The sequence below is a fragment of the Homalodisca vitripennis genome, chromosome 2 (genome assembly GCF_021130785.1).
Source record: "Homalodisca vitripennis isolate AUS2020 chromosome 2, UT_GWSS_2.1, whole genome shotgun sequence".
Taxonomy (NCBI): Eukaryota; Metazoa; Arthropoda; class Insecta; order Hemiptera; family Cicadellidae; genus Homalodisca; species Homalodisca vitripennis.
Genome location: NC_060208.1, coordinates 108538522 through 108557122, shown reverse-complemented (window position 1 = coordinate 108557122; position 18601 = coordinate 108538522). Strand labels below are relative to the sequence as shown.

General features: G+C 33.4%; 1 protein-coding gene across 1 annotated transcript in view; it reads right to left on the bottom strand.

Moving 5' to 3' along the window:
* Positions 1-16567, bottom strand: part of LOC124354553 (monocyte to macrophage differentiation factor) — a 48922-nt gene extending 32355 nt beyond the window's left edge. Inside the window, exons 1-3 of the mRNA XM_046805100.1 lie at positions 16070-16567; positions 13237-13326; positions 10823-10980 (exon numbers count right to left, since the gene is read on the bottom strand). Coding sequence (XP_046661056.1) covers positions 10823-10980; positions 13237-13320 — 242 coding nt within the window. The 5' untranslated portion in view covers positions 13321-13326; positions 16070-16567. The remainder of the gene's footprint in view (positions 1-10822; positions 10981-13236; positions 13327-16069) is intronic.
* Between the last annotated feature and the right edge of the window lie 2034 nt (positions 16568-18601).

Below are 18601 nucleotides of genomic sequence, written 5' to 3'. Positions count from 1 at the left end.
GAAGTAGTTTCTACTGCCTTTTCGGGGTCAAATTTTGGAGTAATCTCGGTATGTGATCAGTTTTGAGCTTGGCCTTACTTTAGGGCACAAAAATCTCACAAAAAAACAAAGTTTGTGATCTGTCATAACCTGCCCACGATGATCTTTAATGCTTGCAGTGTCTACTACATACAACCGGTTCTCTTGACTTCAGTCGACTTGTCCACGATAAAATGGTCGATTAATGTGGTTGAAGTCCCTGTAAACTCTTGTAGGCTCGTTAACCATCTGAACTGCATTTGAGTCCTTCAGGAGACGGCGGAGATACTTGTGCATCGTTGCTTGTGGCAGAGAGAAGGTCAATGTTTGTGTCTCCTAAATAAATCACAGTGTTGACTTGTACTGCCAGTTCCCACAAACAGCGAGTGAAATAGTTCCTCAAGGCTGGAGGATCTCACAATAAGAAGGTCTGTACACTTCACAAAGCCCAACCCGCACTCCTTTCCACTTTAGAATTACACAGATGTGTTCTAACTCTGTAACAGTAGTTATATACTGTAACAGTACTTATAAGACAGAGTTATCTTAATTTACATCTTAATTTACAAAGGTTTTTGATGTAGTTTCCAAGCTATCATCAAAAACCTTGCAGAGCTTGTCAATCCCTCATTTATAAAAAGTTTTTGTCATTTTATGTTTTAATGTCACTGCTGTGTTTCTTTTTATTTTTGTTAACTCTTAATTTATCAGTGTTTTCCTGTTTCTTCTATATGTTTTAAGGACTTTTTAAAGCAGCTTTAAATTTGTGGATCTTATTTTCTATAAAACACAGTTAATGCCCAAGTATAAATAACCTTTTGTATTTTATTTTTATTTTACTTATGCATAACAAATTTTGTTATTATGAAAATAAACTAATTTATTTATTCATAAAAACCCATTGCTAGGAAAGAAGACAAGAACTAAAAATAAACAAAAATAGTCTAGTTTAGATATCAAGTGAAGTTGATGTTTGTCTCTGCCTATTGACTTGAACTGTGCGGAGGTCAATTGAGCTCTGAGGTCATCCCATTGTTTCCGATCGGTTCATTGTAATAATCTATCCACTGGTGGGAAAACCAAACAGTTCCGTTTTTAGTAATAAAATCTCTTACAGAAGTTTAAAGCACCAAACGAAAGTATATACAATTTATCAACTTGATACTGTTTCAATCTTTAATATAAAATACAAATAAGTACCTGCAAAATTGAAATAATTTCTTGAAAAAAAAATTAAATAAAACTTTAATCGTTTACAAATTTGCTTCACACTAGCTTGTTTTAAAGAATTATAATTAAGTAAAATATCCCCTATCCTTAAATCGGGTATGTTTAAATACAATTAAAAATGCCAATTTTTGTAACTGTCCTTTTGAACTTTGATTAAATAGAGTTATAAAACTAAACAGTATTGTTAATAGTGGTTGTTACTAGGACCAAACTGTGACAATGTTTAATGGCTAACAAAAAGCCTAAGCCATAAATCTGATTAAACACTAAAGAGAAACCTTATGTTCAAGTTACAAATGATACTTTTCATGATCCATTAATATTTTTATTAGAAAATAAAACATAGAAAAGAATTAAGTTTAGTTTTAAAGTTATTTTACTTGAATATAATTCATCATTGTTTCTGATTTCCACTTAGGCTTATGTTCAAGTTACAAATGATACTTTTCATAATCCATTAATATTTTTATTAGAAAATAAAACATAGAAAAGAATTAAGTTTAGTTTTAAAGTTATTTTACTTGAATATAATTCATCATTGTTTCTGATTTCCACTTAGGCTATACTTTCACAGTTCTAAATAATCATGTCAATTATAAGTTAACAATGGATAACACAATCATGTTCTTTGTTTATACAAACAAAGCTTAGTCCCACCTCCCCCAACTGTATTTTTAGGATCTCTCGTGCAAAATTAGCTTACTATATATATATATATATATATATATATATCGTATGGGGGACAAAGGCAGCTATCCATAAATAAATAAATTAAAAATTACAATTATTAAAAAGTACGTAAGAACAAAGTTCTTGAGTCATAAATTAAAAATAATATTAAAATCTCCCGTCACAAAGCTAAATCCAAATTACTGAGCCAGTTTAGAGAAACAAATACTGATTTTTTAAATATTGGCTCTCTTTTAAATATATGTTATTTTAACGCCGAGGGTCTGAGCAGATTAGCTTACTTAAAATGGTCTTTTTCTTGTAACAAACATGTGAATGACTGAACATAAACTGTTTAGGATGTTCAGATGCCTTTCCGTTCCACAATCTGAACATCCTCAGAAAACCTCTCCTGTCATTTTCTAGTAATTCATCACTAATATTCACATCACCAATATCAGGTTTATTGTAATCACTGTTGTCATTCAAGAAAAAGTTATTATCATTTACAAGAGGGCCTACTGCCACTTTTCACCACACTAAATATATCCAGCGTCACACCTATGATCACCACAACAACAAATGCCAGCTGGATACAAAAAGACGTAATATTTTTTATAGCTAAGTCAATTTAAAACATAAAATATATGATGGACAAGGTTAGGAAGAGTTCACAGCCTGTTTGTGGTACTATATAATAGATTAGTAGTATAACAATGTAGTCAAAGTTAAATGCCGTTAAATCTCATCACTGTACGATTATGGCCCCTGCTTTTACCAACAATTCACTATCATCATTCATAGTTTGACAATGGGTTAACCCTCCAAACCTCTATTATATTTTCTTAAACTCAATTATCTTTCTTAAATACTGGCTCTTATAGACATTTTAAATATATTATTCTGCTGATGCTACTACAATCACTTGCATTCTTTATAGGTTTGAGATTCTAAAATTTTATATAAGAAAGGTATCAGAATCATCAGTTTATTAGTATAAATAATTAATTATTTAACCAGAGAAAATAGTCAATAAAAATAAAAATCGTTAAATAGTTAGTTTATAATTTGATTTAGTATTATGGATTAAACCAACCATATTAATGACAATTATAAAGAAGCTGACTACTTTAAACAATTAATTAGAAAGTGAAACAATGTAGTAATCCATTCACATTGACTACCGTTAATCAAATTACCAAATAAGTTTGTAATAGATTAAGTTGTTATTTGTGTAATACTACTTTACAATTAGTTATTCGTGGATAATTAAGATACCATCCGACTGATGAAGGTACTCAACCCTACTCACAGATCATATAGTCTTTGTGGGGACTTTTCACTGTAAATATATATTTTGTCAACTGATTGTCACTTACAGATATGTGTGAATTCATTCAAATACAAAATAGCCCAATTATAAAAAATTTTGTAATGAATACAGAAATAAATATTATGCTATAAGGTTTCAAGCCAACTTTTTACTTGTATTATTACAATATGGGAAAGTACAAAAATGGAAATATAATTGCCTGAATTAATATTTATTTTTTAATATTTAAAAATAATAAAATATAATTACATCTAATTTTTCATTAAGGTAACTTAAATCGTAATTTTTTATGATTTTTAATTGAAAGTGCACCTTATATGTAAGTGGTGAAACATATATAATGAAAAGAAATCTGGTACAATACGAATTACTTTGATATACTGTGTCTTAATGAACACTGGTGTGCTCACGAGGAACTCGACCTTTATGTGCCAAGTGGTTTCTTATTAGCAATTGGTTTATTGTAGGAAATTGTTTTTCTCATGGTGGTGTGTCTATTTACATAAATAAAAATGCTAAGTTCAATTTTGAAATAATTGGATATTAGTAGATTTTGTGAAGAAAAACAATTTGAGGTGTCTGCAATCAAATTTTCTAAGTTTAAATTTAGTTTTACTATCAATTTACCGGACCCCTGACTCTTCAATAGATGTTTTCACTGATAAAATGTCTCAGGTGTTGGATAGTATCTCTAGTTTGTCTAAAATGGTGAATTGCAAGATAATAATTTCTAGTGATCTGAATCTTGATCCTAGACACTCTGACCGTAAGACTGTCAATTTTTTAAACATGCTTAGGTCATATGACTGTTACTGTTTAAATTTAGAGCAACTAGATTTAGCTCTTGTATAGATAATTTTATCTCTAATATTGGAAATAATGCAGTAGTTTGTCAGGTTGATCACCACCATTTGTCTGACCACTCTGGTCTTATTTTAAATGTTGACTTAAACAAATTGTCTTTAATTACTGACCTTCCAAATTTTACTGATGCTACCACATCAGATATTAGCTATACTTATAGGGTGCTCAATGAAAAAGCTGTATCTGCCCTATTTAATGGTCTGGGTAGTTCTGATTGGGAAACATTTTTCTCATACTGTAAGAATACCAAATGAAGCATTTGAAACTTTTTATTAACGATTTTAGTGGTCAGGTTTAATAACTGTTGTCCTTTAAGGAAAAAAAATTGTAAAAATAAGGAAAAAAACCCTCAGTAGCCCAAAAAAACTGGTACACTCCGTACTTAGGAAAAATTAAATCTTTTTCTTGTAATATGTCATGAAAAATACAAAGCTAGACCATGTTCTAAATATAAGGAATATTATTCTAGGCTAAAAAAATTGTACAGATCAGAAATAGTAAAAGCCAAGAAACAATCTAATGCAGATTTCATTCTGAAATCTCAAAATAAATGTAAAGCAGCCCTGGAAGATAATCAATAAGGAAACTGGTCGTTTAATTAAACAAAGCACTCCAAATTTACCCATTAGTGCTACTGAGTTTAACAATTATTTTGTTAATGTTGGTAATAACAACCAACAAGGTTTTTCCTATTGATAAAATTGCAACCCCACTTGAAATTTTACAGTCTGTTAAACCTGTAAAGGATCCTAAACTGTATTTTAAATTTAACTTTGTAGATTGTGTTACTGTGAATAAATGTATAAGTAGTCTAAGTAATTCAAAGGCAGAAGATGTTTATGGGCTTTCAAATTATGTTTCTCAAGAAGTTAGGTTTAGTTTTGCTCATGTCCTTTAACGATTCTAATCAACTGGAGTTTTTCAGAGGGAGTTTTCCCCAACTGTTTAAAGGTAACAGCTGTAAGTCCCATTTTCAAAAAAGGTGATAGGCTCAGTGTAAAATAATTACCGTCCGATTGCTCTTGTTGCCAGTAATATCCAAGCTGATAGAGTCCATTGTTAAGGATCAGTTAGAAACCTACTTTGAAACAAACCATTTTCTTACTTCTGCTCAGTTTGGATTTAGAAGAGGATTATCTACCATTAAGGCGGTTGAAAATCTGGTTTTCAATGTTATGGAGGGTTTTGAACACAACGAAGAAACTAGAACATTACTTTTAGACCTTAGTAAAGCTTTTGACCTTGTTCCACATAAAGAACTTCTAGAAAAGCTTAATTTCTATGGCTTGGAGAATGTTGAATTATCTTTTATGAAATCTTATTTGGTATACAGGTCACAATTTGTAAAACTTGGAGACCAAAGATCGGACCTGAGGATGGTGACGAGGGGGGTTCCACAGGGCTCTGTCCTTGGTCCCTTTCTTTTCATAATTTTTGTAAATGACTTACCTAATTTTCTTCGCAGAAAAGTGCCTTCTTTATGCTGATGACACCACACTTTATACATCTAGTCCTGATCGAGAACGTAATGAATTGGTCATTGATTACATGAAGGAGCGTTGTGATCTTTGGTTTTCATCCAATAATCTTATCTTAAATAATGATAAAACTGAAGAAATCATCTTTAGTTTAAGTAAATCTACTCATCATAAGACAGTTTAAACTTCTTGGAATTAATTTGGATTCTAAATTGATGTGGGACATTCATACAAAGCATTTATGTACTTGCCTTTCTAGAGTTTTATTTCTGATCCGTAAATTAAAAATGTGTACTCATTTAGATTTAGTGACCCAAGCTTTATTATGCATTTTTTTCATTCACGTTTACTTTATGGTATTACTCTTTGGGGTAATTCCAGTGGAGCTCAAGAAGTTTTCATGTGGCAAAAAAAAAAGTGGTCAGGTGTATAAAAAGGTCTGGGGGATAGAGATTCATGTCGAACTATATTTCCTGAGCTTAAAATACTCACATTACCTAGTCTATTTATCTTCTACAGTCCTCACCCATGTCAAGGAAAACTTAAATAGTTTTGTTTCAAGAGGTTCAATCCACTATTACAATACCAGAGGTCAAGATCTATTGGATGTAAGATATGCTAGACTGAGTAAAACCCAAAAGTCTTTTAGCTTTATTTGTATAAAACTTTTTAATAAATTGCCCTTGAACATTAGAAAATCTTCCAATTAACGCTTTTAAAAACAAAAATTAAAAATTGGCTGATTAGTCAAGCATTTTATAGTGTAGCTGAATTTGAAAATGGGAATTTCTATTCTATAAAATTTTAATCCAAGATATTATGTAAATATGTGTTTTTTACTTGAATCTTTGTATTTATTTGTGTGTTTTTTAATTTATTTATAGGTTTTATTCATTTATATGTTTTTAACTTATTAACACTTAATGTTATACATTTTAAATGCAGATTTACCTTATCTTATTCACTTTTTGTCGACTAGATGTATTTTATTTGACCCGAAAAAATTGGCTGATTAGTCAAGTATTTTATAGTGCAGCTGAATTTGAAAATGGGAATTTCTATTCCATAAAATTGTAATCCAAGATATTATGTAAATATGTGTTTTTTACTTGAATCTTTGTATTTATTTGTGTGTTTAATTTATTTATAGGTTTTATTCATTTATATGTTTTTAACTTATTACACGTATTGTTATACATTTTAAATGTAGATTTACCATATCTTATTCACTTTTGTTGACTACAAATCTATTCTATTTGACCTATATAATTTGACATGTAACCTTTAATATCTAAGATTACACTAAGGCTGTGTACATTTGACTATGTCTATTGCAACTACTGTTGATTAAGGACAATAAACATATTTCATTTCATTTCATTTCATTTCATTTCATTTCATTTCATTTCATTTCATTTCATTTCATTTCATTTCATTTCATTTCAATTGTGACAACAAAATACCCAATTGTTTCACAAACAAGAACCACTGCAGATAAGGTTCACTCAAAATAACAGCTGTGAAAACAATGTAAATTGATATTTTAGACAAAAACAAAAGTAAAGACAAGTAAATAATTATTATGAAAAACAACTTACAATCAAATGGTTAATAAACCAATTTTTGTTAGTAATATCACCAATTAGTGCTACTGAAAAGCATTTTTCATTTCAATTTGTCAATTGAAGTCATTAAAGGTAAAATGTGAAGATGGACATCTGAAGTTATTACAGACCGAATTAAAAATGTTTAGTAATTATATAATTATATTGTTTTAGAATATTAACCCTATAAGTGGCGGTCATTTGTGTCATCGTTAAACTTATTTTTAGAAAATATTGTCTAAGTGATAACCTAGCAACATTATACATTTTTGTTTTCCTTATGAACTATAGAATAAGAATAAATATAATATTTGGTTCCTTACATTTATTTTCAGATGAATATCATTGTGATGTGTAAAGATTTTCTTTTAGAAAAAATAATTTTTAAGTTCTACTGTCCGTCACTTTGAAACTACTGGAGCTACAAAATAATGTCAAATTCACAGAATATACACAATTTTATTCTAAACAAATTACTTCCTATACATTTTTTTCAATTTACAAGAACAAAAAAGTTAGATGGGAAAAACTAAATCTATGTACAAACTGGTTTTTTTTTACTCCGAGTCACTAGAAGGGGCTTGTCTTTTCCTCCCAGTAGTGTAGGGCCTATAATAGTGGCTTAGTTTGTCATAGCACAGTATATTTCGTAAATATAAAACAGGAATTGTCTTATCGAAAACCCCTCCCCATCCTCAGACAGAAGTCAAAGTCGAGCGATCTAGTAGATAACGTGACTACAGAATCTCGCCGCCCGTTCAGCTGGTGCGCCACATTCTTGTACTTTCGTGCCGAAGTGTCTGTAGAGTGCGTCGTTTTGTAGTACTTCCGTGTTTTACTGTGTGTGTAATAGATTAGTGATGGGTGACATTATGAGAATTTGGGATTTACCCAGGAGTGAAGAGGGGGCCATTCGTTTTTTACAAGATCATGACTAGTTGCCTGAAATATGCGTGGCGGTCAGCAGTTGCGGCTGAAGGCGGAAATCCACTACACTCACTAGTCCTTAATATTGTTGCATTCTGGGCGTTACAGGAAACCCATAAACAATTAATAATCGTCATTTTGTAATTGAAGAGTTGCTTTGTCGTTCTATAATGTTTTTTCTATAAATTTACATGTTTGTGTTCCTCATACTGGTGTGGTCGGTATAATCCCAAAGTACCCCAACATTTTTCATGACGAATGAATAACCTAAACATTTACCGTTAACACAAACAACGCGATAAACAATAATATACTGACAATAACAGTACGCAAAGTCGCCAAACAAAACAGTGACGAGACAAGTAGACAGCTGTTCTCTCGTCTGCCGCCAGGTCAAACGAAAACTGTTCATTTAAGCCAGCAAACATTAGTAACATGAATAAACACTATACTATATGATATATATATAGGAAATTTCATGGAGAATACGATAGTTCAAACTAGGCCTAAAAATAATGGACGGTTGCGGAGCAACAGCCTAAAATGTGAAGCGATGGCTGTGACGGCGCTTGCCACTTTGCGGCGGCGTGAATCATACATCTCAGATGGCGCTTGCCACTTATAGGGTTAAGAATATTTCCATTGTTTTACAAATTAAACATTACGCTGAGAATATAACAAACTACAACTTATTTTTTAAACTGTTTTTAACTACTTTAAATGTCTAAAACATTTTACACCTTTTACATACGAGGTCCAATCAAAAAGTATCCTACCTTTTGGTGCAATGTAAAACTGAAGTTACCTGAAAAAAGCTGGCGTTAATTTTCTTCAAAATAAGCACCCTGAGAAGCAACACAACGATTCCAGCAACGTTTCCACTTCTGGAAGCAGTCTTGAAAATCACTTTTCGGCATCGCCATGAGATCAGCCGTCGTTTTTTTCATAATTGCTTCTCGACTTTCAAATCTGGTGCCTTTCAATGGTTTTTTGAGGTGGGGGAAGAGCCAAAAATCGCATGGAGCCATATCTGGAGAGTACGGAGGCTGAGGAACTTGCGGAGTGCTGTGTTTCGCCAAAAAAGTTTGAATGAGCTGGCGCATTGTCGTGGTGTAGCCGCCAATTTTGAGACGCCCACAAGTCAGGTCTTTTGCGGCGAATCGCATCTCGGAGACGACGTTGGACACTTAAATAGTACTGTGCATTCACAGTTTGACCCTCAGGGGCATATTCATGGTGCACAACTCCACGGTGGTCGAAAAAAACAGTAAGCATCACTTTGACATTGCTTCGAACTTGCCTTGCTTTTTTTGGCCGAGGATCCTGGGGAGACTGCCATTGTGATGACTGAAATTTGGTCTCAGGGTCATATCCATAGACCCAACTTTCGTCTCCAGTTATTATCGATGTCAAAAAGTCCGCATCATCCTCACAACATTGCAGCATGTCCTCGGCAACATCCAATCGCCGTTGCTTCTGCTCGTCTGTCAGCAATTTTGGCACAAATTTTGCAGCTACCCGGCGCAATCCCAAGTCATCCGTTAAAATTGCTTCAGCTGATCCGAAACTGACATCTAACTCAGTACTTACTTCCTCCACAGTCATTCGACGATTTTCACAGATCAAAACTTTTGCTTTCTCGATGATTTCCGGAGTTCGACTTGTTTTTGGTCGGCCCGAACGCGCGTCACTTTCTGCCGAGGTTCGACCACTTTTGAAACGGTTATACCACTCTTTAATCTGCGTAACACTCATTGCCTCATTTTCGAATGCTAGCTGAATTTTCCGAATGGTCTCACTTTGTTTTTCTCCGAGTTTCACGCAAAATTTAATGCAATAACGTTGTTCCACTTTTTCCGTCATCTTCACAGTTAGAGAAAACTGATACGCGCACTTGACTTATCAATACATACTGACCCGTCTCCGGCGAACCAGTCGGGGGATCAAGATAAGACTTTGTACCTTTCCTTATCATAGTAGGAACTATTGTCGCAACAAATCTTATCTCATTATTGGCAGCAGAAGCCGCCAAGGTCGGATACTTTTTGATTGGACCTCGTATAAACAAAATTATATTACTGCTTTAAGAAAATAATTACACTTTTTAATGTGTAATGTACAAAAATAATCTTTTTCCTGTGTTTTATAGGAATTATTTAAACCCAATTTTAGCAGGATTAATGCTAAAACTGACAAATCAATTTAATCCAAAAGAAAAATACTATATTATCCACAGATCAAGTTTAATTTGAAGTTGTGATTTGTATGAAATTACCTTAAAGAGGTAGATTTATTTTAAAATCATTGTTACACAAATATAAACTTAAAAATGTATTATTGTTAAATGTCTTTTCTATTAAATATATCAAATAATAAAAAATGTGTGATATAAGTTCATGTAACATTTTAGACATCAAATGTAACCAACAATCGCTGTTCATAAAATTAAATAAAGTACAGTAAATCTAGATACTCACAATATTTTTAATCCAAATGATAATGGTGAAAACAAAATCAGAACCTGATACTTTTTAAGCAATCAAATCATAATGGAATAGCAGTGATGATCACACAAAAATATGTTAATTCCACTAAATGTTAAACTGTCATAGCTAATGGTGATGCAGAGTTTGGCTGTATTCTTAGTTTACAATTAAGTTTATTACATTATCTTATTATATTAGAAATTTTTAACTCACTGGTTGTGGCCACAATAGAAGATGGAATGGAAGACGGTAGAAACAGTGAAGCAGAGGACAAGTGCACTGCCGTAAACAACAGCGGAACAGTACTGCAGCCTCGTGGTGGAGCGATGTAGCAGGACTGTCCCGGCATACACACTGGGAGGTATCCAGATCTAAAAGCAAATTCTGAGGTCTTAATAATATTATATTTTTAATATTAATGAATTTATGTAGCAAATAATCAACTTGAGATACCAGATAGGTAAATACAGACCAAAGATTAAAACCAGAGGAAGAAAATGGGACGTTCCGCCTCAAATCGTAGCTAGCCAAGATCAACTATTTCTTAGCAAATATAGTGCTGATTCTCCCAATAATATTTACACAACTTTGTGGCTATCAGTAATTATTTACACTTCTCTCTACGTAATTCTAAGGAGTTCCAATGATATGTGACACACTATCTCAAGGCTAACAGTAACACCTTTTTGGATGTGATTCTACGTGGTCTCAATGTTATGTGACACACAATGTCATAGCCTACTGCAACGATACACTCATCTGTCTGTATACGATTCTACATGGTCCCAATTTTCCATGATACACAATGCCATTGCCGACTATAAACATACACAGTGCTCAATTTCTAGAATTTGAAGTGCCAGAACTGAAACCTCCCAGGAGTCTCTAGTGCTTGAATACCTCCCAGAAATAGTGGTAATCGAAAAATATTTAAAATATGACTAAAAGCTGTGTATTTGTACATGTCTGAGGTATAGTAAAAGTTACAACACAAAAAGTGCAAACTTTTACAGAGAAAGTGGTATTAGAACATCGTTTCACCTCAAACCGAGTACTGATTATACTCACCTATTTGCATATGATTCTATGTGGTTCCAATCTTACATGACATGCAATGGTGTGCCCGACTATAAAAATACACAACTCTCTATATGTGATTCTAGGTGGTCCCAGTTGTATGTAACACACAATCTCATGGCCAACTGTTATAAGATACATCTCACATATATTTTATTTCAGGTTATCCTAATGGAATGTAACTTACAAGTATATCAAATTTGTTGTAATTCGCTGATGAAATGTTATAAAAATTGTCATGACTCAAAGAGACAAGGATTTAGACAAATTAAACTTTCTTATACATTTTCTATGTGAATCCAATTTTTAACTTTATCAATTCACAAAAAAAAACACAAAAATTAAAGCAATCCTTAACCCTCCAAGTGGTAATGAAATCACTTTAAAGTGCTGGGCTGTTTTGAAGCAAAATACATATTTTCTTAAAAGCCACTTTTTAGATACAAATATACATTCAAAGATCATGTGTTATATATCATTCTTTTCAGAAAAACATGCTTAAGGAAATAAAGATAATTCAAAACAATTACCACTTTTCTCTAAAAAAAGTCTTGATGAATAGTAAAAAAAATTTCTTTTTGTTTTTTTAGATGGTGAGGTTGTAAATGTATTTTAAAACATGGTTATAAATATTTCATAATATACTAATTGTTTCAATAACAATGTTACTTCAAAGCCTTTTGAACAAAAACTACATACACAATATATAAAAACTAAAAAAATGTTCCTCACACCAAAATTTGCACAATGGACACTTTAAAAGTAAACACTTCTCAAACAATATTGGTTTGGATATGCATATAACCTCATAAAAGCTAAATGTCTGTTATAATAATTATAAATAGTAAAATAAATCCTATTATGGTCCTTTTGTTTATATATATATATTTATATTATTATATACATTTGACTAAAGAAACTTATTCAGAGTCAGATTCTGATTGCTGCGCTACACTCTTTCTTCTGCCTCCCCCTATGGGCCTCCTGAAGTGCTCTAAAGCGCTATAGCAACTCATAATAAAATAGAAAATACACACACAAGAAGCAAGAATCTATCGCACAGTGAATAATAACACAAATAAAAACAATACGTCACGGCCAAACGATAACTAACCTAGACGAAAACTACAACAAAGTACTGCACGGTGAGCGCGGCAACAACTGACAAAATTAGCTGACTGTTATTTTTCATCCTACTCAAAGGCTTACAAAGTAGAGCCAGTATGTTGAGAAATCTCTCCTACATTGTACTATGAAAATCACGGAATAATTAAATAAACCATTTTACGGCTTTTTAACAAAAATTAATATATCGCACAGTGCAATAGTAGCACTTTAAAGTGGTTCGAACATATTGCACAGTGCGATAGTATCACTTGGAGGGTTAACATCAATATTAAGATTTTTAAGGTTTTTGACATGCCACTAACAGTTCCAATCATTTCAGTTAATCAAGTTCGTTTAAATATAATATCATTTCAGTTTGTCTATTTCTCATTTTCAGAAATCAGAGGTAAATAAAAGTTACGTAAAGTCTAATGTAAACTCACGCCATGAGTGATGATGTTGGCAATATGCTCCACTGTTGTGGGCACATAAGCCCTGTTTGGGCTGGCTCGCTCGTTTTTTTCCATTTCACTCTGAAACATCCAATCACACATCAGTATAATGCAATAATCAAAACTACATTGACCAAGCTCTTTTGGGTATTCTAGGACTGTGCAGAGCTGGAACAACACAAAGATGTTGATTCTCAAATGAAATGTGACTGCAACTTTCAACTTTATGTCTTGCTACATACAACTATACAGGGTGACAATTAAGTCTGGAACCTCTTTTTTAATTTTTGAACTACAATAGAAAGAAATACCAAAGTTCACACGTGCTTACTGGTGTGATCAAACACTTACTTTGATCACCGGTACTTAAAAATTGGTGTTTACTTGTAATACTTAATAATTTACATTGTTCAATTGTTTTAAAATTCAAATAGCTATAACTACTGAATGAATCCACCTTTTGAATTCTGGTTTGCGGCATTGTACTCTGCTAAGTAAGACCTTTAATTTGATTCCAAACTTGACCTATGCTGCTAATTAAGAATTTTGTCTGACTCCTTGTGGACCGTCCCCCAAAGGGATTATCTGGTCGGTAATTGGGCAGATGTGTGCTTTACTATCACCAGTAAGCACGTGTGAACTTTGGTATTTCTTTCTATTGTGGTTCAAAAATTAAAAAAGAGGTTCCAGACTTAATTGTCACCCTGTATATCATATAACAAGAGTAAAAGAATTACTACCGGAAACGAGATTCATGTTATTACAAATTGCTATTGTCTTTCTGAACTAACAAATATTAGATTTTAAAGTATAAAAATGACAAATAATGAATTTTAGAACATTTAAAGTGGAACTACTTTTCTTGCTAGATAGTAGGAAGTTGCGGTTAGGTAAATTTACAATATTTATTCATTTTTCAAGTTGCGTTTCCTATAAAGCAGTAATGGCCAGAGGCATTCATTATCAGACCATTTAAAATTTTATTTTGTACTGATAGGCACTTGAGGGATTTTTTTCCGTATACCGCCATCAGTACTGCCCTGTGCTGATGGCCAGAGGTACTTGTATCAGGCTGATATAAACTTTTATTTTCAAAGGTCTAAATTAACAAAAATGTTTTTTTATTTTGGACAAATTCCCCTGATTTCAGCATTATTGTTATTTTACATATCCAAAGATAGTGTAACAGCTGATGTCAGCAGCAACCAATAGGATTTTGACTTACAATCATAATGAGACTATGTGATTCCCACAAAACAATGAAATATTACTTCGCTAAAGATGTAGTTCCACTTTTAATGTTCTGTTATTTGTCATTTCCACCAATTGAAACATTGTATTGTTTTGTTCAGGATGATAGCAATAGGTTAATAAGGCGAAACTCGTATTTTGTCGCTCCGGCCGTTAAGTTCACAATAACCCAGTATAGTTCTGCTGTTTTCATATCTATTCTAAAAAGAAATAATTTAATGATGAATAAAAACTAATTAGGCTATGTATTTGGATTAAATATAATAAAAAACGCACTGTAACATTTAGTTAATGTTTACTATTTTGAAAACTAAATATGTCTGTCAGCTAGTGAAACAAATAAAGCATATTCACAGCAATCATACTTGTGACCATACCATACAAATGATTTTACTTTAAATTATTTTTTGACAATATTGTTACTCAACATCCTACATTAAAAAGCCATGGTAATAATTAAAATTGTAAATAACTATAATTATAATCTTTTTCTACTCGCTAATTTATATATTTCTTATCCATAATGAGGTTCCCTCATTGGACTGTAGTGGTGGCCGCTTATTATACTGCAGCTTGGTAGTTGAGTGTTGGCCACAAGTACAATGGCAATGAACATGTGTTATTTGTGCCACACAAGCTGTCAGACATGTTTCAAAATAGTAAAAAGTAACTAATTGATAAGTTATTTTATTATATTTAACAAATGCACGAAGGATAGGATAGTTTTTTATTCATCATTAAACTAGGCTATTATTTAGATTTAAAACGTCTGAACTATATTAATATTTGAAATCCCGAATACGTAATTTTGCTCCAACATTTTGTTTCTGGTAGTTTAGATAATCATAGGGTATTTATTTACAATACCGTGACCATGAAAAATGGACTTTTTTTCATGGGTTGGGCATTTATAGCCAAGTATTATTATCACAGGTGCATATAAACTGGGGGGAAAGTATATCATTGTATTATATTGATGCCTTTCGGCCATTATTGCATTAAGGATGGTAAATAACCGACAAAATTTTGTCGAACAACACTTGGAGGGTTAAGGATCAGGGGCATCACGTGATCTGGGATTCGACTTTTGCAAGCTCGAGTTAATTTTTTTTTCTAAAAGAGCAAGCAGTGCGAAGCACTGCGCAGCGGGCAGGCATCGTTGACAGGATTAACGTCATCATTTCAGTAAAATTGCCAGAGGTACTGTCAAAAACAGAGTTTTCAGAGGATTTCAAAAAATTGTAACTCCTTTGATTTTCGTTGCCGACGAATTTTTTCTTCACTATTGTTTTCAGGAAAAATTGTAGTTTTCAGGAAAAAAAAATTAACATACCTTTCCATGGTCACGATTTTGTAAATTGATACCAATCATAGATATTGATGATTCAATTGTGGTGGTTTTCGCCTTATTATATTGCAGCCCACACCAAATTACAAACTTTGTCTTCAAATTAATCAACACTATAGCCCACTTAAATCTGATAACTGAAACAGGACTAATCTGGTAAAAATCTTGGTATGATTGAGATGTAAATTTCCCAACAGATATGTTCTTATTTTATAAATTACCTACCCTTTAGGCCACAGCCAGCCTAGATGCTTGAATGGTTCTGAGGTCCAGGATGGAAGCAGGTTGAAGATTGTCATCCTCTCTTTGGCAGAAGAAAAAGCCTGAACTCTATTTTAAATAAGGAATCGATCGCTCCATCACGTAATCACTTTAACAACCAGACGTTACGTTAAGCTATTCACCGACTTATTCGATTTAGCATTGTGAGTGAAACCTCTCAATGGAGGATATGGACTACTTCATTGATTCAAGGTTACTGAACAAGCTCGGCCCAGGAAGTGTATTAATCAATGGGAACCGAATCCATCGTAAGTTGTTAGAATCAAAACCCGACACAACAAAACGTTAGACTAATTTACTGTTAAATTAAGATTTTAAATAAATAGGTTTTAGTGAATCAAATTACCATTGGGACGATGTTACTTCACACCTTTAGCTACTGCCTACTAACAGTAACTAACTAGGGAGGGAACAGACGAAACAATGCAGACGACGTATCTGAAAGGCTTGAATCTAAACGTCATATAACAGAACTAAACAGACCCCGGAAAGTATCATTAATGAAGACACTGGCTACACTGTGGCTGTAGCTGTCTTTGGATGAGTAACTTTGTTATAAATAATGATTTCAATATACTATATTTGAGTATGTTTGTTATATATGAAGCGAATATATTTCATCCAATACAAATATATTTCGTGACTTAAAACTTTGTTGTAACGAACGAATAAAAAGAAACGCTGATATTGCATTTAATATATTACAGGCATTACACCTGTTGTAATGAGTGCGAGGTATTACACCAGATCTGCGAAGAGAGCTGAAGGACCGTCAAAATAAGGGAGAGCGGGACATCACCATCAGATACAAAAATGGTACTTCTAGTATTGTCAAAAGCAATTCAAACAAATGTTTAAGAATCAACGGTCAGCATGATCTATATGTGTATTTCCAGAATGTCAATGGTATTAAGACTAAGTTGGATATATTAAAAAGGTATCTTTCTTGTTGTAAATATGACATTATTATCCTTGTTGAAACTAATCTGATGGACAATGTTAGTGATATGGAATTGGGATTTTATGGCTACAAGGTATACAGGGCTGATCGTTCCATTTCGACTAGCTCCAAGCTAAGTGGAGGTGGGGTTTTGATTGCAGTCAGCAATGCTTTAATCTCTTGGAATTTTGAGACTCCAAACTGTTCAGTTGAAGGTGATTTTGTTGCTGTCAAACAATCTCACAATTTGTTGCTTGTAGGAGGAGTTTGCTTACCACCTAACCAACCTGCTGTTCAATATGTTGACTTCTGTGTAGCTATGCCACCAGACTATGATTTTAATACAGATTTGTCCTTGGGCGGTTGCCATGTCACGTGTGAGGAGGTTGAGACACGTTTATCCCAGCTTGACGAGAACAAGGGACCAGGACCAGATGGTATTCCTCCAGCAACATTGAAGTACTGTGGTGGCATACTTGCTCCTCACATTACAGTTTATTTCAATGCATTGATGAGTCTTGGTATCTTCCAACAAATTCTCAAACTTAGATACGTGGTGCCTATCTTCAAGAGTGGAGACCAGTCAGATATCAAAAACTACAGATCAGTGGTCATTCAGTCTTCGCTGGCAAAACTGTTTGAGGCAGTTGTTCTGTATAGACTGTCATTCTCTTTGAAGAACTTTAATGTCCCCATCCAGCATGGTTTTATGAGAGGACGCTCTGCTTCAACAAACTTGGTGTTTTATCAAGATGATATCGTCAACGCCTTCTCCCGCAACCATCAAGTGGACTCCATATACTTAGACTTATCAAAGGCGTTTGACCGTGTGCGTCACACACATCTTCTTGCGAAGTTGTATGGACTTGGTATTACCGGCCCACTGTTGTCCTGGTTTCAAGATTACCTGCAGGGACGATATTTGACTGTGAGATTTGCTGGAGCTGAGTCAGTTCTATTTGCTGCTTCTTCTGGGGTGGGACCCATTCTATTCTCTGTATAAGAAAGAAAGAAACGCGTCTTTATTAAGGCGAAATTAGGACCATATGGTCCTTTCTTACATTTAACCTCTTAAAAAATTAATCTTAATAATGCAAATTAAGGCTAATTAACTATAACTTACACTTACGGTATTCCATTCACTCTTCCATTCACACCGATTCAAAGAGTAGCCCCGCTGCCCGCCACGATCATCCGGTCGTGTATACATAAACGATCTAGTTCGAGTGATTCAAGGGTCATATCTTCTGATGTTTGCGGATGACAATAAAATATACAGAGAAATAACGTCGCTTCAGGACTGTCACTCACTTCAATGCGACTCGAATGCTATTGTGGAATGATGCTGCCGGAATGATACGGTCCTAAATGACACAAAAAGCACTGTGGTGTCTTTCCATCGTATCTCCACTCCTGTTTTGTTCGCTTACTCTGAATGGCACATTACTGGCTCGCTCTCTGGTCGTCACCGACCTTGGTGTAACTTTTTCGTCGAGTTTGAACATGGAAAGTCAAGTTTTAAAGATAACCAAAAA